The following is a 20542-nucleotide window of genomic DNA, read 5'->3' as shown; positions in this document are numbered from 1 at the left end:
AGAGAAAGAAAGGAAGGTAGGCATAGGCAGTGGAAACTTCCTTTTTAGGTATAAGATTACACCGAATAACACTAAATAAAATATGCTGTTAAACATCTTTCTATCTGGAATATTGCTCTTTTTAAATTAATTAATTATTGGATAGAGACAGAGAGGTTGAGAGGGGAGGGGGAGGTAGAGAGGGAAAGAGAGAGATACCTACAACCCTGTTTCACCACCCGTGAAACTTTCCCCCCTTCAGGAGGGGACCAGGGGCTTGAACCCTGTGAGTGCTTAACAGGTGCACCACCGCCTGGCTCCCATCTACTTCCTTTATTTTTAAATTTAATTTTTATAACTTTAAAAAATATTTAATTAAATATTTAAATATCTATTTTAAATAATAACAATTTAAATAATAATTTATTTAAGTAAATATTTTTAAAATATTTATTCCCTTTTGTTGCCCTTGTTTTATTGTTGTAGTTATTGATGTTGTTGTTGTTGAATAGGACAGAGACGAGGGGGAGAGAAAGATAGACACTTGCAGACCTGCTTCTCCACCTGTGAAGTGACTCCCCTACAGGTGGGGAGCCAGGGGCTGAAACGGGATCCTTAAGCCGGTTCTTGCACTTTGCGCCATGTGCGCTTAACCCGCTGCGCTACTGCCCGACTGGCTCTCCCATCTACTTCTTACATAGATTAAAATCCTGTCTTTGTGTAAAATGCTCACAGGTTAAGTGGACAGGAGTGAGGAAGACTAAATTATAAAGAACATCTTGGTACCTGAGAAGCTAGGTGTTGTGAGCATGAATCTAGTTTGAAACTAGAAATAGCTAGTGGATTGTCAGAAAAGTCATGGTGTGTTTCTGGTTTTCTATGCAAAAGTGCATCATGACTTCTGACAATCCAATAGTTTGAAGGTTGGTCCTTGGTGATTTGAGAACAATTGCTCATTTGAGTCTGTGCCTCTGTTTTCTATAAAAATTTCTCACCTATATAATCCTACTACTAAAGGTTGTTGAGAAGATTTAATGGGAAAATGAATATAAAATTGGCTAATAGTGGAGGTCAGGCAGTAGGTTAAGCACACGGGGGGGGGGGGGGGGGGGCAAAGCGCAAGCACTAGCATAAAGATCCTGGTTCAAGCCCCGGCTCCCCACCTGTAGGGGGTGTTGCTTCACTGGAGGTGAAGCAAGTCTACAGGTGTCTATCTTTCTCTTCTCCTCTGCCTTCCCTTCCTCTCTCGATTTCTCTCTGTTCTATCCAAGAACAGCAATGGCAACAATAAGGACAACAAAATGGGAAAAATTTCTGTTGCCTCCAGGAGCAGTGGATTCGTATGCACCACCATGCCCCAGCGATAACCCTGAAGGCAAAAAAAAAAAAAAATGTTTATAGTAAATCTTCACTAAAAGTTAGCTGTTGGAGGTAGAACATGTTACCATGTGTGGTGAGCCAGGTCCAAGCTCCTGACCCCCATCTGCAGGGGGCGTGGTTTCACAGGTGAAACAGGTCTATCTTTCTCTCCCCCTCTGTCTTCCCCTCCTCTCTCCATTTCTCTCTGTCCTATCCAACAGAGACAGCAATGACAACAATAAGGGCAACAAAATGGAGAAAATGGCCTCTAGGGGCAGTGGATTTGAGCCCCAGCAATAACCCTGGAGGCAAAACAAGGAAAAAGAAACTGGGAGTTGGACTGTAGGTTGATGAAAGGAAGACTGGAAGCCTCTGCTTCTAACTGTTCCTTTCAGAAGCTGGATCTCAAGTGTGACACACAAGTGACAGAGCTGCCAGATGCCTCCAAGTTGAGAACTGTAATTTCCTCACTGTCACCTGTACAGGAACACCAAACTTGGAGGTCATGGGCTGCAGAAGAGGAATAGCTCACTTCAAAATGCCTGGAAAGGCATGGGCAGTGGTGTACCCAGTAAAGCATACACATTACCATGGGCAAGGACTCAGGTTCAAGCCCTTAGTCCCCATCTGCAGGGCTAAGTTTATGCGTGGTGGAGGAGTGCTGCAGGTATCTCTTTCTCTCCCTATTTTTCTATTTCTATCAGAAAAGAAAGAGGGGAAAAAAAAAATAAAAGGGCAAGTGGTCAGGTCATTGTGCAGGCACTAAACCCAACTGATGACCTGGTGGGAAACGTAGATAGATAAATAGATGTGAAAAAATGGGGAAAGGGGGAGTCCGGTGGTAGCGCAGTGGGGTAAGTGCACATGGCGCAAAGCACAAGGACCGGCATAAGGATCCCGGTTCGAGCCCCGGCTCCCCACCTGCAGGGGAGTCGCTTCACAAGCGGTGAAGCAGGTCTGCAGGTGTCTGTCTTTCTCTACCTCTCTCTGTCTTCCCCTCCTCTCTCCACTTCTCTCTGTGCTATCCAACAAAGATGACATCAATAACAGCAACAATAACTACAACAATAAAACAACAAGGGCAACAAAAGGGAATAAATTAATTAATTAAATTAAAAAAATTTTTTTAAATGGGGAAAGGGAGGGAAAATCTGAGTCTGAAAACATACAAGATGACCATTACTTAGTAAACAGGGCTGGGCAGTGGGCACCTTCCTGGGTGTACCATGCACAAGGAACTAGGTTCAAACCCTCAGGCTGCAGGGGAGACACTTCACCAAAAGTGAAGTAGGGCTTCAGGAGTCTCTCATTTATCTCCCCATCCTTTCTCACTTTCTGCCCTATCAAATAAAAAAAGTAAAACAATTAATGGCCTCTGGGAGTAGTGTATTTGTACTGTCAGCACCAAGCCCCAGCGATAACCCTGGGAATCAAAAAAAAAAAAATGTAAATGAAGTATTCTTTTTTTAAGAATTTGTTTAGAAAAGTGGTCTGGGAGGTGGCACAGTAGATAAAGTATTGGATTCTCAAGCAGGAGGTCACAAGTTCAATCCCCGGCAGCAAATGCACCGGAGTGATGTCTGGTTCTTTCTCTCTCTCCTCCTATCTTTCTCATAAATATATAAATTCCTTAAAAAAAAAAAAAAGGATTTGTTTAGAAAAGATTTGTCTAGGAGGCCAGGTGGTAGTGCATTAGGTTAAGCGCATATAGTGTGAAGTGCAAGGATCCTAGCCCCAGGCTCCCCCACCTACAGGAGCATCAGTTCTCAAGTGGCGAAGCAGGTGTGCAGGTGTCTATCTTTTTCTCTTTCTCCCTCTATCTTCCTCATCTCTCTCAGTTTCTTTCTGTCCTATCTAAAAACAACAACAACAAAAAAGAAAAAAATGGCCTCCAGGAGCAGTGGATTCGAAGTAAGTTTGCATGAGAACTTGAAATGATAGGAGACTGCAATTTCTGAAATATAAACAGTTTACAGTAACAGTGATTTTTTAAAAATGCATGAAACCTTCCTGGGTAGTTTATAAAGCATATAATACAATGTTGCTTTCCTAAAAGTCATAGATATTTGAATTCCCAGAATTCTGACCCCCAAACATACCTTGCTCCAATGGGTTCAACAAAGACATTATGAACTTTTATTAAAATTTTTAATAGCTTTTATTTTTTAAACTTGTTCACTCATTTATCATGAGAGTCCCAAAGGTCAGGGGACTGCTCAGCGTGGCATATGACAATGGCTGGAATTGGACCTGGGACTTCAGAGCCTCAGCTGTGCAAGTCTGGCATGCCACAACTGCTTTGTCTGGCCCCTTTATTTTAGGGATCTTGTGGATGTGTGATTTCACTGCTACTAGTCTGCCTCCTTTTGTTTTGTTGTGTTTTTGCGACCGAGGTTATCACTAGGGCCTGGCACTGGTACTGCATACAAATCCACTACTCCTGGCTGCCATTCCCTGCCCACCCCCTCCCCCTTTTAAATTTTTATTTGATAGGACAGACAAATTGAGGGGGTTGGGGAGAGGGAGATAGGAAGAGAGAGAGAGAGAGAGAGAGACACCTGCAGACCTGCTTAACCCCTTGTGAATTTAGGATTTTGGTGCCACAGGCATGAGAGTCTCTTGCATAATCATTATGCTATCTACCCCTGGCTGTTTGTGAATATTTTTTAAATGGACTTAATGTTGTTGCCTTCATGTATATTTCTCATCTATTCATTCCTTTTTTTCAAAGCAAATTAATTTATGAACAAAAGAAGAGGAGGAGAAAGAAACAGCATTATTCTGGCACACCTGGTGCTAGCAGTTGAACTCAAGACCTCATACTTGTGAGTTCAGTGATTTATTCACTGTTCCACCTCTGGGACCACTTTTTTGTTTATTCTTGGGGTTTCCTTTATCTGATTTCTTTAAAATATGTTTGTCTAGAAAGCAATGTAATTTAGCTTTCAGCATAAAAACATTTTAATTTGTATTTTTATTGTATGCCCAGTGATTTCAGTGTTTTCTGTAGAACAGAACAAGAAAATATATATAGTAATTATCAGAAGACATCACTGGAGAGGGCAGTGGAGCACCCAGTAGAGCACACATGTTAATGCACAAGGACACAGTTGCAAGCCCTCTCTCTCCCTTTCCCACCTGTAGTGGTGGTGGTGGTGGTGGGGGGGGCTTCATGAGCAGTGCTTCAGCTATCTCTCCAACTCTCCATCTCTGTCTTCCCCCTTCCTTCTCAATTTGTCTCTATTTTAAATAAATAAAACATTCACAAGAATGGAGAGAAATCATTATCTTCTCGACACGTCAGTTTATAGTATTGAGACAGATCACATTTAGTTACTAGTAAACCTAGTAGTTTAGGAGCAGGGCATTGAACCTGGGTTTTTGTACTTGCTAGCATACATTACTATATATAGTTGTCTGGATTACAGACCATTGAGCACATTATGCATTTTAGAGATGGGGATTTGACCAAGCTTGCTGTGTTTGTGTGCTTGTGCAGTGGGGTGGGAGCCAGTGCTATCTGCATATGTGGTAGGTAGAGTGGGTTGATGGTGATGGGCACACTAATTAACAGCTTCATCAGGCCCTCGTAGCGTGAAGGAGGTCTTGCTATTCTTCCAGCAAGAGCAAAATCTAGTATGTGTAGGAAACAAACAATCCCATTCATTCTTCAATGCCTAGCCAAAACCTGCCCTCTATAAAATTTTTCTAATTAACCAGCCTGGAAGTGAATCTCTGGTTCTTTGCACTTTACATTCTGCATTATTATTATGTTCATATGTGCATGTTTTATCTTGCCCATTGCTACTTACAGTCAGTAAACATGTTGCCTAAGTGTTAGTGTTTTATAACTAATTACTATGTTGCAGTATAATAGCTTCTGAAAATCTTGTTGAATGAATGAAATTTTAAAAAATATTTATTTCAGGATGGGGGCAGATAACATAATGGTTATACAATTTTTTTTAAAGGGGGCTGGGCCGTAGCTCAGAGGGTTAAGTACACATGGTGTGAAGCACAAGGACCGTCTTAAGGATCCTGGTTCGAGCCCCCCCCCCCGCTCCACACCTGCTGGGGAGTCGCTTCACAGGCAGTGAAGCAGGTCTGCAGATGTCTTATCGTTCTCTCCCCCTCTCTGTCTCCCTTCCTCTCTCGATTTCTCTGTGTCCTATCGAGCAACAACAACAGCAATGACAACAATAATAATGATGACAACAACAAGGGCAACAAAATGGGAAAAATGACCTCCAGGAGCACTGGATTTGCAGTGCAGGCACTGATCCCCAGCAGTAACCCTGGAGGCAAAAAGAGAGAGAGAGAGAGAGAAGTTAGAGTGCTACTCCACCACTCTGGTATGCATGGCACTGGGGACCAATAGTGAGCCTCAGACATGTAAGTTCTGTGCTCTACCACCTGAGCTATTTCCCTGGACACAGAATAAATGGACTTTTATTGACAACAAAATTTATATCTATGTCTGTGCATTTTCCACCTTGATTACTTCTGTCCCATGAACTTTGAGTTTTAATAGATTATGTATGCCTAGACAGGACTCTTAGTAACAATATATCTAAAAGGCTTTACAAAGATACAAAAGAAGAAAAGGAAGCATAACTTTAGCATCTCACTGAAATATTGGGTTGTCAGAAAAGTCATGACACAATTTTGCAGGGAAAAACAATGAAGTCATGACTTTTTTGATCGCTGAATATTAAAATAGCTTTTTAGTCAGTTTCATTGTGTGTAAGATTGAAATTAGTTTTCTCTTACTATAGAATTCTTCAGCTTCCAGTACTGGACCTATCAGGTAATACTGTTCACATAGCATCTTGGCGGACTTTTGTGTTAACAAGCCTTTAATTAGTGAAACTGTTTGCTAATTAAAATTGAAGGGTTAAAAAAAAAGCTAGCAATACTGTTCTTCATTTCATAGCACACTATATTAACTATAAAATGATCTTTAAATATGATTTTGTCTGCGAGAGAGAAATGTCAGCCCAGAGCACTACTCCAGCATAATGTAGTCCTGGGCATCAAACCTGTGATCACATGCATGTAATGCCTTTGCTCTGTGTCTGCTGAGCTCCTCACAAAAATACAGAATGAGGGCCAGCAAAAGAGCTCACATGGCTAGTGCACTGCTCTGCTCTGCCATGTGCACAATCCAGGTTTGAGCCTGACCCCTGCAGCACTGGAGGAAGCTTCTGTTCTGTGGTCTCTTTATACTCTCTTTCTACCTCTTTGTCTATTTCTCTCTATCTGAAAAAGTTATCTTGGAACACTGAAGCCCTGGTGATGACAAAAAAAAAAGAAAATATAGGGGAAGGGTATATAACACCTGTTTGAGTGTGTGCATGCTACAGTGTTCAAGGATCAGGGGTCAAGCCTCTGGTCCCCTCCTGTAAGGGGAAAGCTTAACAAGTGGTGAAGCAGTACTGGAGCCATCTCTTTCTCTCCCCTTCCTCTCAAATTTTTTCTGTCTCTATTCAAATAAATAAATAAATAAAGTTAATTTAAAAATATATAGGGCAATAACATAATACTTATGCTGAAAGAGTCTCATGCCTGAAGCTCTAGTTCTAGGTTCAATCCCCCACACCATCATAAGGCTTTTAAGTAATTCGTCTCAGGGCTGGGGAAATAACTGGCTGGTAGCATACATGCCTTCCAACTATTCAATCCCTATAATCACATGAGAGCAGTGTTCTGGTTAAAAACAACACACACACACCACACACACACACACACCACACACACACACACACCACACACACACACACACACACACACACACACACACACGATGAGAGCTGGGCTGCAGAAGTCTCTTTGGTAGAGCGCACGCACAAGGTCCCTGGTTTGATCTTTACTCCCTCACCCTCACACATACTTGACTCATTTGGGAGAGGCCATTTAAACAAAATATAGCAGAAGAATCAAATCCAGATGTCTTCTCAAATTCCTTTAAGCCTGATATAGCAAAATAAATGTGTGTTACTCTCTGAACTTGAGAGCTGAAGTAAGAAAAATCATGTATGATTTTGAGTAAACAACTTGAATTATAAGAAAAAAGTTATTTAAAAATAAACAGTTCAAATGTTTAACTTTGAAGTTAACCACATTAGAGATTTGAACTATTTTTTGTTTGTTTCATAGGCATAACTGAGGAATGTTCCTCTTAAGATAGTACTTCAGAGACTATTAAACAGAATAATCATGTATAAGTATTACATCAAAGTTGTTGGGCTGTGGAAGTGCTAGTACAATGATATTTTAGTGATAGCACTTGTCTTTTTTGAGAAAGGATTTTAGTTCCCTACTTGGCAGTTTGACTTTTTGGATGCATTCATCACTGAATTGATAAAAGGGCAATACATAAATCTCTGTGGAGGAATATATACACTTACACATCGTGACCTTTAGAATGGGGGTAATCTTAAATTATCTTTGCCAAGTCTACTTCATTGGGCAGGGATCCCTTCTTTAGCACTCCTGCCCTAGAATTGGCATGAATAGGGAGAGAGGAGTATAGTTTTCCACTAATGGAAACACGTATACACATCAGAGATCTTTGGCTTCAGTTCTCTGTGAAGCTTGATTAAGCCACATTCCTGAGAAGACTTGCTGGTATCCTGTAGATATCAAGTTAGATTCAGAGTCTTTAAATTATTTATTGGCCAAGATGTTTTTTTTGATTTTCACTTATGAAACAGGTTACAGCAGGCTCTCTTCGCCTTTGCCTTTCCCAAGACTGCTTGGGAATGCTGGTGGGAGTGGGGGCTAGAAGCTGGGGATAGGAAGAGATAGTTGAGAATGCAAAATCCAATGTAGGGTGGGCCAATAAAATAGCTCACTTGGATAGTGCACTGATTTGCCGTGTGCACCACCGAGTTTCAAGCCTAGCTCCCACTGTATCAAAGAAAAGCTTTGATGCTGTGGTTTCTTTCACTCTCTACCTTTATCAAAACAAAGCAAACAAAAGTTATTTAAAAATCAAAACCAAAATTTTGATTTTTGAAAATTCAGAGAGCTGGGAAGTGGTGCACTCTGTTGTGTGAACCATGCACAAACCTCTGGTCCCCACCAGCAGGGTAAAAGCTTCACAAGTGGTGAAGCAGTGATGCAGGTGTCTCTCTCCCCCCTTCTCGTCTCTATTTCTCTTTGCTTCTATCTAATAAAATAAAAATAAATGAAACATTAAAGAAGAAAAAGGAAATTTTGGTGTCGTCTAGGAATGGTATAGTGAGTGGAAAAGGCATTGAACTCTCAATATGAAGTTTTAAATTCAATCCTGGCAGCAGAGTGATGCTCTGGTTCTTTTTCTCTCCTTTTATATCTCTCATTAATAAAGATATAATATCTTAAAAAGAGAGAAAGAAAATCATTAGTGCCTGGTGAGGTAAATATGAGCCCGTTATTTACATTATGCAGTAGGGAGAATTGAAACCCAATTAGCTTATGATGTATGTCAGTTAAGAGAAGTAATTATTTAGATCTCCTAAGGTGAGATTTGAGGGCTGGGGAGATAGCATAATGGTTATGCAAAGAGACTTTCATGCCTGAAATTCCAAAGTCCCAGGTTCAACCCCCTGCACCACCACCATAAACTAGAGCTGAGCAGTGCTCTGGTATCTCTATATATCTTTATTTCTGTCTCTCTCACTCATAAAAATAAATAAAATTTTAAAAATGTAAGATTTAATATTAATTAGTATAACTTTCCATTATTCCCTGAAACAAACAAAAAATGTAGTGTCACTTTTCCATGAAGTTTTTAAAAAATATTAAGTTTTTTTTTAAATTTTATTTTATTGGGAGCTGTGGTGGCAGTTAAGTTGAGTGAATTCAAGTCTTAAAACTGCAGACCGCACCATTTAAACAGTCAGTTATGGGTATGTTCTGCTCATCATAAATTCAAAGCATAGGGCAGACAAGCTTTTCAGATGTAACTTACAGATCTTTATAACAGCTCATTTTACAAGTGAAAGCTGAAGTTACACAGCAGCTCAAACCAAGGGTCTTACAAGGCACATGTGTGAGGAAGGCGAGGTGTCAGAAGAATCACTCAGACCACAGCCACATTCACAGCATTTAATGAACCTTCCCGCCTTCCAGGAGGCATGGTTTCAAGCCACCAGGACACAGGCTCCGCCAACACCTTTGATCTTCTCCTTGGCTCTTCTACTGAAGAATTTGGCCTTCATGATGACAGGCTGCTTCGGGAGCTTGCCCTTTCCCAGGACTTTGTAGTAACCCGATAGCACCACGTCAATGATGGGGGCGGCCCCGGCGGGGTTCTTGGCAGCGTTGACCCGCGTCTGCTCGCTGACCAGGGTCCACAGCTTGTCCAGGACAGTCGGGCAGAAGCTCTGGTTCCGCTTCAGGTGGTAATGGCGCATGCCGACATTCCCGAAGTAGCCGGGGTGGCTGGAAGGGTGGGTGCCCGTCACAGCCTGCCCAGCCAGCTCTCTGGAGTCAGCCTGGGGCACCTGCCCACCTGTCACCGGCCTGGTGACCGGCCCGGCCACGGGGCCACAGCCAGCGAATAAGGCCAGCGGCTGCTCTCCGAGGACTCCCGCACGCCGGGGCAAAGCTGTGCCTGGGCGAGACTCTAGCCTCGTGTTAGGATATTTTTTATAGGGCTGAGGAACTAGGGAGAGAGCATAAAGATCATGTAAGAAGGCTTTAGTGCCTGAGGCTCTGACATTGCACATTCAGCCTATAGCACCACTACAGAGCTGAACAGTGCTCTGGTTAAAATAATAATAATAATAATAATAAATAAATAAACTCTATTAGCAAATAGCATAACTGTTGTCCAGAGGACATCATGCAAGTAGTTCCAGATTCTGCCCCCAGCACCATCATAAGCCAGAGTTGAGCAGTGCTCTGGTTTAAAAGCAAAAAAAGAAAGAAAAAGAGCTAGCAGTATAGCAAACATGGATAGTGTATAACTGCCTTTATCACATTGGAGGAAGCCTAGGTGCTCAGATCTCTTTCATTCTCTCTGTTTGCTTTCCCTGGCTCAATCAAAAGATAAAGGGCTGGATGGTAGCACAGCGGGTTAAGCTCACATGGTGCAAAGCACAAGGGCAGGCGTAAGAATCCTGGTTTGAGCCCCAGCTCCCCACCTGCAGGGGGTTGCCTCAAGTGGTGAAGGAGGTCTGCAGGTGTCTTATCTTTCTCTCCTCTATCCGGCTAGTGTGAGGGTGTTTCTTCTCAGGCATGTGCTCTCTGGGTTGGAGAGAACTAGAGACAGGAGCCAACCTGGGCTGCTGCTTACTTATGGAAGCTGGAGAGAAACCAGGAGCTTCTGGTGGAGCAGGACTTAATGCATCTTTATTGATCAAAGACCATGCTTTTATATATTTTTTAACAGAAGTGGCAAGTCAGAAAAGGAAATGGCTAGGAAAGGGGATGGAGAAAAGGAAAGAGCGGGCTAATGGTAGAAACTCCCTTAGCAACTGTTGCAAAGGTTTTAACCAGTGGGATTGATTAATACTCTGAAGGCAGGGCGGGTCTTGAGGTAGAAAGAAGAAAGATCAGGCAAAACAATGATTATGTAAATAGGCCATAGTGTTAGCAATGAGGATGGAGCAGGGGGGCTGCCCGACACTCCTCCTCTCTTGATTTCTCTCTGTACTATGCAACAGCTATGACAACAATGACAACTACAACAAGCCCAACAAAATGGAAAAAATGGCCTCCAGAAATAAAGAGGAATAATGTTAATGAGTATAAGCATTTTTCACTTAACCTCCTTATTTCTTATAAGAAGGCCACCTTGTCTTTAGCTGAGAAAATAGACAAAGAATTTATGTTTCCTAGTTATTGAACTCTCATTTCACACTTAAGACCTCTGATTCACATTTCTTGCTGTTTTTATTACACTATGAAGATACAAATTGAGAACTTGTCAAAGTGAATTTTGTATGTGCCAGGTGAACGCACTATTTAAAGAAATTCCACCACCTCCCAGACCACAGAAATGGAAGGTTTTTATGGACAAAAAGATGAGATAAGCCAAGAGGGAACTGTTAAAACCAGTTGCATTCCTTTGGGAATACCATATTTATTACCTTGCTAGGAAATTCCAAATTGCCGGGTTAAAGGTTACATAACTAGGCAATGTCAAGCCCATATGTAGGTATTAAGCCTTGGTTTTCTGATACTGGGTTTAGTACAAGTTACTCCATTTTGGGTCTCTTATTATTCAATAATAACTCTCTTTTGGTCATACTTCACCTGGTTAAGTACACATATTACAGTGACCAAGGACCCAGGTTCAAGCCCCTGGTTCCCACCTGCAGTCTGAAAGCTTCATGAGTGGTGAAGCAGGGTTGCAGATGTCTCTCTGTCTCTCTCCTCTCAATTTCTCTCTGTCTCTATCCAATTATAAATAAAAAGTTTTTTTTTTTAATTTAATCTAGAGTCAGGATAAAAAATGAAGGCATAAATGTCATCCTTAATTACCACTCTGTAGTTCTCAGGCTTTTTTTACTGACCCTCTGGTATTTCACAGGTCATGACATCCTTTGCTAAATCTCTGATGTTTACAGGTCATGACTTGAGGTTCACTCTCTTTGTTATTGTTACTCAGCACCAGGTCTCGAAACTTTACATCAGGCTCAACCTGACGCTGTTGACTGGCTACAGAAGAAGGGCAAACGCTAGAAGAAGAAGCACCAGGGAATGAATTTAGTGTCTCGTCCATATACTACATGGTTGAGAAGCCTCTCAGCCTCCATTCCCTTCCCACCCCAGTTTTTATTTAGAGACAGAGGAAAAACTTTTTTCAAATAAGGCAAAGAAAGACCTTGTTGAAGGAGTCACTTTCTGAAATTGCTCAGTAATCCCTTATAACTTTCAATTGATTTTTAGTGTAATACTTCTGCTATTTATTTATTACATTTATGCTATGTTGTCGCAGAACTTCAAAAGCTTTCAAAATCTCTAAATAGAGAAAATATATATCTTATGTTTGTTTACAAAGATAAACTTTATTGGGCCCTAGTGGGGGGCATACCTGGTTGAACACAATCATAATGCACTCAGACCTGGGTTCAAGCCCCTGGCTCCCAGCTACAGAGGGGATTTGTTCATGAGTAGTGAAGCAGTTTTTATTTATTTGTTTATTTTAAAAAAGGATGCATTAACAAAGTTGTAGGATAGGAGGAGTACATCTCCACACAATTCCCACCACCAGATCTCTATATCCCATCCCCTCCCCTGATAGCTTTCCCATTCTCTATCCCTCTGCAAGTATGGACCCAAGGTCATTGTGGGTTGCAGAAGGTGGAAGGTCTGGCTTCTGTAATTGCTTCCCCACTGGACATGGGCATTGACTGGTCGATCCATACTCCCAGTCTGCCTCTCTCTTTCCTTAGTAGGGTGGGTCTCTGGGGAAGCGGAGCTCCAGGACACATTGGTGGGGTCATCTGTCCAGGGAAGTCTGGTCGGCATCCTGCTGGCATCTGGAACCTGGTGGCTGAAAAGAGAGTTAACATACAAAGCCAAACAAATTGTTGAACCATTATGGACCTAAAGGCTGGAATAGTGCAGATGAAGTGTTGGGGGTACTCACTGCAGACTATTATGTACTTGTGCTTTCAGGTATATATTTTGCCCTAGTTTATGGATATGTGTGAACATATGCTCTATCTCAGGGGACCTAGTCTATATCTAGGTTTTGGGATTTTGTTAGGAAGTGAACCACCTGGAATGGAATTAGAGAATCCTATGAAAGGAAAGGCCATATATTTACTTCTCAAAATTTTTTTTGAAATTAAAAAAATTAGAAATTTAATTAATTTTGCCTGGGAGACAGCATAATGGTTATGCAATAGATTTATATCTGAGGTCCTGAGATTAATACAGGACCAGTCTCCAACAACACCATAAGCCAGAGCTGAGCAATGCTCCTGTCTTCTCTATATCCTCTCTATATATCTTCCTCTTTGTTGCTCGTCCTTCTCATTAAATTAAAATAAATACGGAACTCTGGTGGTGAGAACTATATGGAAGTATACCCCTGTGATCTTACAATCTTGTTGACCATTATTATCCTGCCTCTCTCTCCTCTATAACTTGCTCTTTGTCTCTGTCTCTCTCATTAAAATAAATAAAGAAATATGGGGATTAAAAGGATGATCCTACTCACAGAGAGAAGTTGAGAAATAAGAACAGAAGGGAAAACACAAAGCAGAACTTGGACTGGATTTGGTGTATTGCATCAGTGTAAAGGGCTCTAGGGTGGTAGGAGAGTGATCAGGTCCTGGAATGTGATGGTAAAGGAGGGTCTAGGTGGAGGGTTAGAGTGTTATGTGGAAAACTGATAAATGTTACACATGTACTAACTATTGTATTTTACAGTTGACTGTAAACCATTAATTTCCCCAATAAAGAAAAATAAAATAAATAAATATGAGACTCTGGTGGTGGGAACTGTATGGAATTATGTCCCTTTGATCTTATAATCTCATTAATCATCATTAAATCACTAATGAATTTTTTAGAAAACAATCTAAGAGAGAGATTGCACACTCAACTTGAAGCATATGCAGTGCCATCCAGCAAACCCTCAGAATGACTCTTGAGAATTACTTCCTATTTGATAATGCTTCTGATGTAATTTAACATATCAAATAAGGTTAATTTAATAGTTCCTTTTTTTTCAAAAGGACTTCATTTAGAATTGAGTTTTTTGTAGAATGTTCCTGAGTTCTATCCCTATCCCTGCTTATACTAGAGTGATGTTCTTTTTTCTCTCTCCGCCAGTCAGCATTAAGTAAAGCTTAAGAATTAAGAGTTTGATTTTGGGTAAGTTTGTCAAAAATACCAAAAAAAATACCAAAAACATTTGATAAAATAGGACTACAGGTCATTCTGAAACAACTCCCATTTATTTATCTAGTTGAGGTGACACTGAGGCAAATACTGAAAGTTCCATAAATACCCTTTCAAATAGAAAGTAATCAAAGGCCTAATGAGGACAGCAGGAAGTGCTGGAAAGTTTTGATTAAAACACAGTCAGTGTTTATTTTAGGCAGATTACTTAAAAAGTAAAGAAAAACCTTTCACAATCTGTTATCACAAGACCAAAGTCCAAGAAAACATTATCCTTTTGAGAGTTGGGCTGTAGCGCAGGTGGCAAAGCACAACCGGTTAAGAACCCCGGAAACCGGGTAAGGGCCCCGGTTCAAGTCCCAGATACCCACTTGCAGCGGAATCACCTCAAAAGCGGTGGAGCAGGTCTGCAGGTGTCTATCTTTCCCCCTCTGTCTTCCCCTCCTCTCTCCATTTCTCTCTGACCTATCCAACAACTACAACAATAAAAGAGCAACAAAAGGAAATATATATTTTTTTAAAAAGCATTATCCTTTTGGCAGATTGAAAAAAAAAGTCTAGTTTCGTATTGATAGTAAAGTTAAAAAATTTTTTTATATTTTATTTATTTTCCCTTTTGTTGCCCTTGCTGTTTTTTATTGTTGTTGTAGTTATTATTGTAGTTGTTATTGATTTCGTTGTTGTTGAATAGGACAGAGAGAAATGGAGAGAGGAGCAGAAGACAGGGGGAGAGAAAAACACCTGCAGACCTGCTTCGAACGCTTGTGAAGCGACTCCCCTGCAGGTGGGGAGGCGGGGGCTCGGACAGGGATCCTTACAACAGGTCCTTGCTTCGCACCACGTGCGCTTAACTTGCTGCACTATCGCCTGACTCACTTAAAATTTTTTTTGAAAAGTCTTATTTTATGATAGTGAGAGAACTCCATTCAGGCGAATGCAATGTGAGCCATCAAACCTGGGGCCTCAAATATGCAGGTGTCATTCTTGCAAGTCTGGGGCCATGTGCTCTACTACTTGAGCTACCTCTGCACAGGCAGGAAGTTTCTTGTTTGTTTGCTTATTATATTATATTAATTATATTATATCATATTTTATTTTATATTTTTGTTAATATCTATAACTTCTGGGACTAGAGTTCTTAGGTTTAAATAAGCAGGTGTGCTGAAATATGACATACTTGACTTTTTGGAATTTTAGGATCACGTTTCTTGAGTTAAACCTCTGGTTTTCTAGGAGCTAAGCTAATATATGAAGTGAACATGCCACAAGGTTGGGGATTTTATGATGTTTTATAGTGCTACCTCATTGCACAGAAATTTTCTTGAGGAGATGACCTGGTATTTGTCTACTCTGCTCTGCAACCCATTTCTAATCATGGAGTTTTCCTGAGGTAGAAAGAGAATTAGCAACTTTTAAATGATTGACTGGCACTCATCAATTTGGCTTCTTTAGCTTTCAAGATCTCTACTGGGAACAACCTTACACTGAGTCTAATAGCTTCAGTCAGACCCAGATTATCTCCTGGCAACCAACACCAATTCTCTCACCATGGAACCTTGGACTGGGAAAAGAATTGAACCGGTTGACCTCAATAAATGGGGCCTGTTTTTCCTTGTAATCCTGAGAACGGTTATTAAATCACTAATAAGACTATACTAAAATAAAAACAAAAGTAAAGGGACTGTGCAGTTCATATAAATGGTAACAGCTTTCAGATGGATCTTGTGAGAGAATCAAGGGATGAGGGCTCCTTCCAATTACACAGAATTTTGGGGGCTGATAGATAGTTCTAATAGACCATACTCTACCATGCCTGCAGCCCACCGCATCGGAGCACCATGTGTGATTCTCGAGGAACTCCATGGATGGCGGAGTGATGCTGTAGTTTCATCTCTTTCCCTGTTTCTCCTCTCTCTAAAATACAGAATAAGGGGGTTGTGCAGTGGCACACCAGGTTAAGCACACATAGTAGGAAATTCAAGGATCTGTACAAGGATCCGGCTTGGAGCCCGGGCTCCCCACCCTGCCAAGGGGGGGGGGAGGGGGGGGCTTCACAAGTGGTGAAGCAGGTCTGCAAGTGTCTCTCTCCCTATCTCCCCCTCCTCTCTCAATTTCTTTCTCTGTCCTATCCAATAAAATGGAAAAAAATGTCTTCCAGGAGCAGTGGATTCATAGTGCTGGCACCAAGCCCCAGCGATAACCATGGAGGCAATAAATAAGTAAATCAATAAAATAGAGAATGAAAATTGGCAGTGGTGTTGCATAGTGTTCTGGTGTTGCATTAAAAAAAAAAGAGTCAGGCGGTAGCGCATCGGGTTAAGCGCAGGTGGTGCAAAGCGCAAGGACGGACGTAAAGATCCTGGTTTGAGCCCCCGGTTCCCCATCTGCAGGGGAGACGCTTCACAGGTGGTGAAGCAGGTTTGCAGGTGTCTTTGTCTCCATGTCTCTGTCTCCTGCTCCTCCTCTCCATTTCTCCCTGTCCTATCCAACAACGACATCATCAGCAACAACAATAATAACTACAACAAGGGCAACAAAAAGGGAATAAATATTAAATAAATAAATAAAAGAATTTGAGTCTGAAATAAAGATAGGAGGTCTGTGCTGTGGACAGAAATGTGTGCTGCTTCAAACTCAACTTATCCTGTATTGGAGTAAAGAAAATTACATTGGAAAGTTGAGGCAAAGAATGTTCTATTTTAGAATTGAGAGGAACTTAGCCATAGCTCTCAGAAATGGCTAGAAAAAATGTAAAAGTGTTCTTAGCTACCAAGTTTGTGTCTTTTTATTTTATAAGATAGCAGGTTTTCCATTGGATCCTACCATAATGGTCATAAATTGGTTCAAAATTCAACCAAGTAAATTTAAAGAATTGGGGCTGGTGACATAAGTCACTTGGATAGTGTGCTGGTTTGTTTGTTTTTCTTTTTTAAGAATTTACTTATTTATTCATGAGAAAGATAGGAGAGAATGAACCAACCATCACTCTGGTACATGAGCTGTCGGGGATCGAATTCAGGACCTCATACTTGAGAGTCTAGTGCCTTAGCCACTGTGCCACCTCCTGACCCATGATAATGTGCTGTTTTACCATGTGCATGATCCAGGTTCAAGCCTAGCTGTGGTCTCTTTCACTCTTTCTCTGGCAACAACAACAATAACACATTAAATTTCGGTGATACGCTTAACTAGGTGTGCCACTGCCTGACCCCAAATAATGAAATTTTGGCCTGGGGGCGAGGGAGCTAATTGATGATTTATTAATCAGGCAGCATATGTAGTAAATAGAAAGGCGCTTTGAACAGTGATACAAAATGGAGAGTTATTTATTTTTTATTATTTATTTATTTTGCCTCCAGGGTTATTGCTAGGGCTCAGTGCCTGCACCACGAATCCACTGCTCCTGGAGGCTATTTTTTTCCGTTTTTGTTGCCCTTTTAAAAAATTGTTGTGGTTATTATTATTGTTGTTATTGCTATCGTTGTTGGATAGGACAGAGAGAAATATAAACACCAGCTGACCTACTTCACCACTTGGGAAGTGACGCCCCTGTAGGTGAGGAGCTTAAACCGGGATCCTTACACCGGTCCTCCCACTTCACACCATATGTGCACTACCACCTGACCCCCAACAAAATGGAGAGTTTTTATAGACAGGAAGAAGATGAGATAATGGCAGAAAGCTTCTCCTCAGCAGGTGGGTGTTGTTAAAATTCGGAGGAATGTAAAGCATACAACAGGTGGGGATCAGGGGCTAGAACCAAGCCCCTTTAGTATCATAACAAGTACACTCAACTGACTGCACCACTACCCCTCCCCTCAAATCAACATTCTTTGACCTTCATTAATTTAACTAGTTAACTGAGATTAGGTCAAAAGGGCTATCTGTTGGTATGTAAAGATTCTGCCTTCTTCATCTAATTATGTAGTTAATCCTGAGATAAAAACAGCTAGTCACATATAGCTAAATGCCTTTGGATAGCATAGCAAATATGTGAACCCACCCTTCTAAAATAGCAAAATTCTCTTCAGTTTTCTTCAACTACAACCAGTTTGTGGGTAAGGGCTTTTATACATCATTAATGGTGGATAAATCAGTACATTTCTAGAAAATTTGTGATGGGTAGGATAGACCGCATAATAATTATTAAACGACTTTCATGCCTGAGGTTCCAAGGCCCCAGGTTGAATCACCACCACTACCATACATCAGAGTTGAGCAGTGCTCTTACCAGGAAAAAAAGGTTTTGGCAATGTATGTCATCAATTCCATTTTTTTTTTGGAAACTATCACATAAACTATATCAACTCGAACAAATATTTAGCCAAGTGGGCTAAAACCACATAGCATGAAGCACAAGGATCTGAGTTTGAGCCCCTTGAAGGGGGGGGGGGGGTCGTTTCACAAGCAGTGAAGGAGGTCTGCAGGTGTCTGTCTTTCTCTCTTCCCTCTCGATTTTCCCCTCCTCTCAATTTCTCTCTATCCTTTCAAATTAAAAAAAAAAAAAAAGGAAAAAATGGCCTTCAGGAGCAGTGGATTCATAGTGTAGGCACCAAACCCCAGAGATAAAACTGGAGGCATAAAAAAAAAAAAAGACACCAGTTATTTCTTATATCATTAATTAAAGAAAAATGTATATATTTTAATTTCTACTTTTATTTAAACTTTTAAATTATTTGTTTAAGTTACGGAAGAATATTATGAAGCTATTCTGTGAAGTTTTAAAAAAAATATTTATTTATTCCTTTTGTTGCATTTGTTGTATTCTGTGAACTTTTAAATGATGTAGGAAAATGCTTAGGATATGTTAATTGTAAAAAAAACAAAACAAAAAATGTAGACTATGAATTTGACTGCTATAAAATAATACATTCTATAAAGGCAATGGTTGGATAGAAACATTTCAAAACATTATTTCTTTTTTTTAATATTTATTTATTCCCTTTTGTTGTCCTTGTTGTTTTATTGTTGTAGTTCTTGTTGTTGTTACTGATGTCGTTGTTGGATAGGATAGAGAAATGGAGAGAGGAGGGGAAGACAGAGAGGGGGAGAGAAAGATAGACACCTGCAGACCTGCTTCACCGCCTGTGAAGCGACTCCCCTACAGGTGGGGAGCCAGGGGCTTGAACCGGGATACTTCCACCAGTCCTTGTGCTTTGCGCCACATGCGCTTAACCCGCTGCACCACCGCCTGACTCCCTCAAAACATTATTTCTAGAAAGTGGCATTATGTGTACATTTTATTTCTTCTTTCTTCCTTTTTTTTTTTTTTTAAAAAAAAAAACACTTTATTTATTTATGAGAAAGATAGGAGGAGAGAGAAAGAACCAGACATCACTCTGGTACATGTGCTGCCAGGGATCGAACTCAGGACCTCATGCTTGAGAGTCCAAAGCTTTATCACTGCACCATCTCCCGGACCACATATTTCTTATTTCTTTAACCTAGCTTATACATTTTACATCCCTTATTACATCCCTATACTAGTTTGCCATCATAAATTTTGTTATCATTAAAATCAAGTTGTCTTCTTGAAAGTTTTTTATGTAGTTTTTAAGCTTATAATTTTTTAATCAAAACAATCTTAATTTTAGAGGAATTTGACCTACTTTGTAAATGTTTTTTATTTTTATTATCTTTATTTATTTATTGGATACAGTCCGAAATTGAGTGCTTCACCATTCATAAAGCTTTCCCTCTGCAGGTGGAGACCTGGGGCTCAAACCTGGATCCTTGCGCTGTCAACCAGGCGCATCACCACCTAGCCCCCTCTGTTTCAGTATAGACAATGTTACTTACTGCAAAAGCTACTGCTTTGCCCCAAAAGACATGAGGTCTACTATTTTTATTGCTTTTTAATTATTACCTGTAAAAGCTTATGTCACATTTCACTTTAAAATCACACATTTAAATGGAATACAATCTTTAAATGGAAGCTGACAATTTATTTCCTAGGAGAATTTGAAGACTATAACATTTGATTGATTGAACTTTATTTAGTAAGAATTCTTAGCAAAACCTTCAGGAACACCTACATTATGCTTCTTCATTTTCAATGAACTACAAACATCTAAAACTCAAAGACTTCCAATATAAAAGTTTAGGATAAGAGTAGTTTATGATGCCAAGGTCATACTGTTTAAAAAAGAAAGACAGAACCAGGCCTAAACTGAATTCATCTATACTAAGGTCAGTATCAGAACAATACCTAACCTATTTGCACTTTAACCAACTCCCAGAAATATCAGTTAACTTGACAAGCTGGAAGTTCCTGGAGTAGTAATGATGACTGCACCTCATAGATTCCTGTCTAAAGTTCTACTACCCTGAACATACCCAACCTAGTCTAATAAGCTTC

At 40.4% G+C, this 20542-nt stretch overlaps 2 protein-coding genes and 1 non-coding gene across 5 annotated transcripts in view; 1 reads left to right on the top strand and 2 right to left on the bottom strand.

Moving 5' to 3' along the window:
- Positions 1–20542, top strand: part of ADK (adenosine kinase) — a 452224-nt gene that overhangs the window by 4151 nt on the left and 427531 nt on the right. The gene's annotated exons all lie outside the window — the stretch shown is intronic.
- On the bottom strand, positions 9252–10300 carry LOC132541770 (large ribosomal subunit protein uL15-like). The gene has a single exon (XM_060202477.1). It carries the CDS (start codon positions 10050–10052, stop codon positions 9465–9467), a length of 588 nt encoding a protein of 195 aa, XP_060058460.1. The 5' UTR covers positions 10053–10300; the 3' UTR covers positions 9252–9464.
- Positions 9834–9960, bottom strand: LOC132542896 (small nucleolar RNA SNORA3/SNORA45 family). Its single transcript, XR_009553864.1, has one exon. It is a non-coding gene; the product is annotated as a small nucleolar RNA SNORA3/SNORA45 family (small nucleolar RNA).

The sequence above is a fragment of the Erinaceus europaeus genome, chromosome 1 (genome assembly GCF_950295315.1).
Source record: "Erinaceus europaeus chromosome 1, mEriEur2.1, whole genome shotgun sequence".
Taxonomy (NCBI): domain Eukaryota; kingdom Metazoa; phylum Chordata; class Mammalia; order Eulipotyphla; family Erinaceidae; genus Erinaceus; species Erinaceus europaeus.
The sequence above is the reverse complement of the archived record's forward strand: the minus strand, read 5'-3'. Positions and strand labels throughout refer to the sequence as shown.

Excerpts from the sequence above, each read along its gene's own strand:
- LOC132541770 (XM_060202477.1), bottom strand. The coding sequence starts at position 10,052 with ATGTGCAATGTCAGAGCCTCAGGCACTAAAGCCTTCTTACATGATCTT.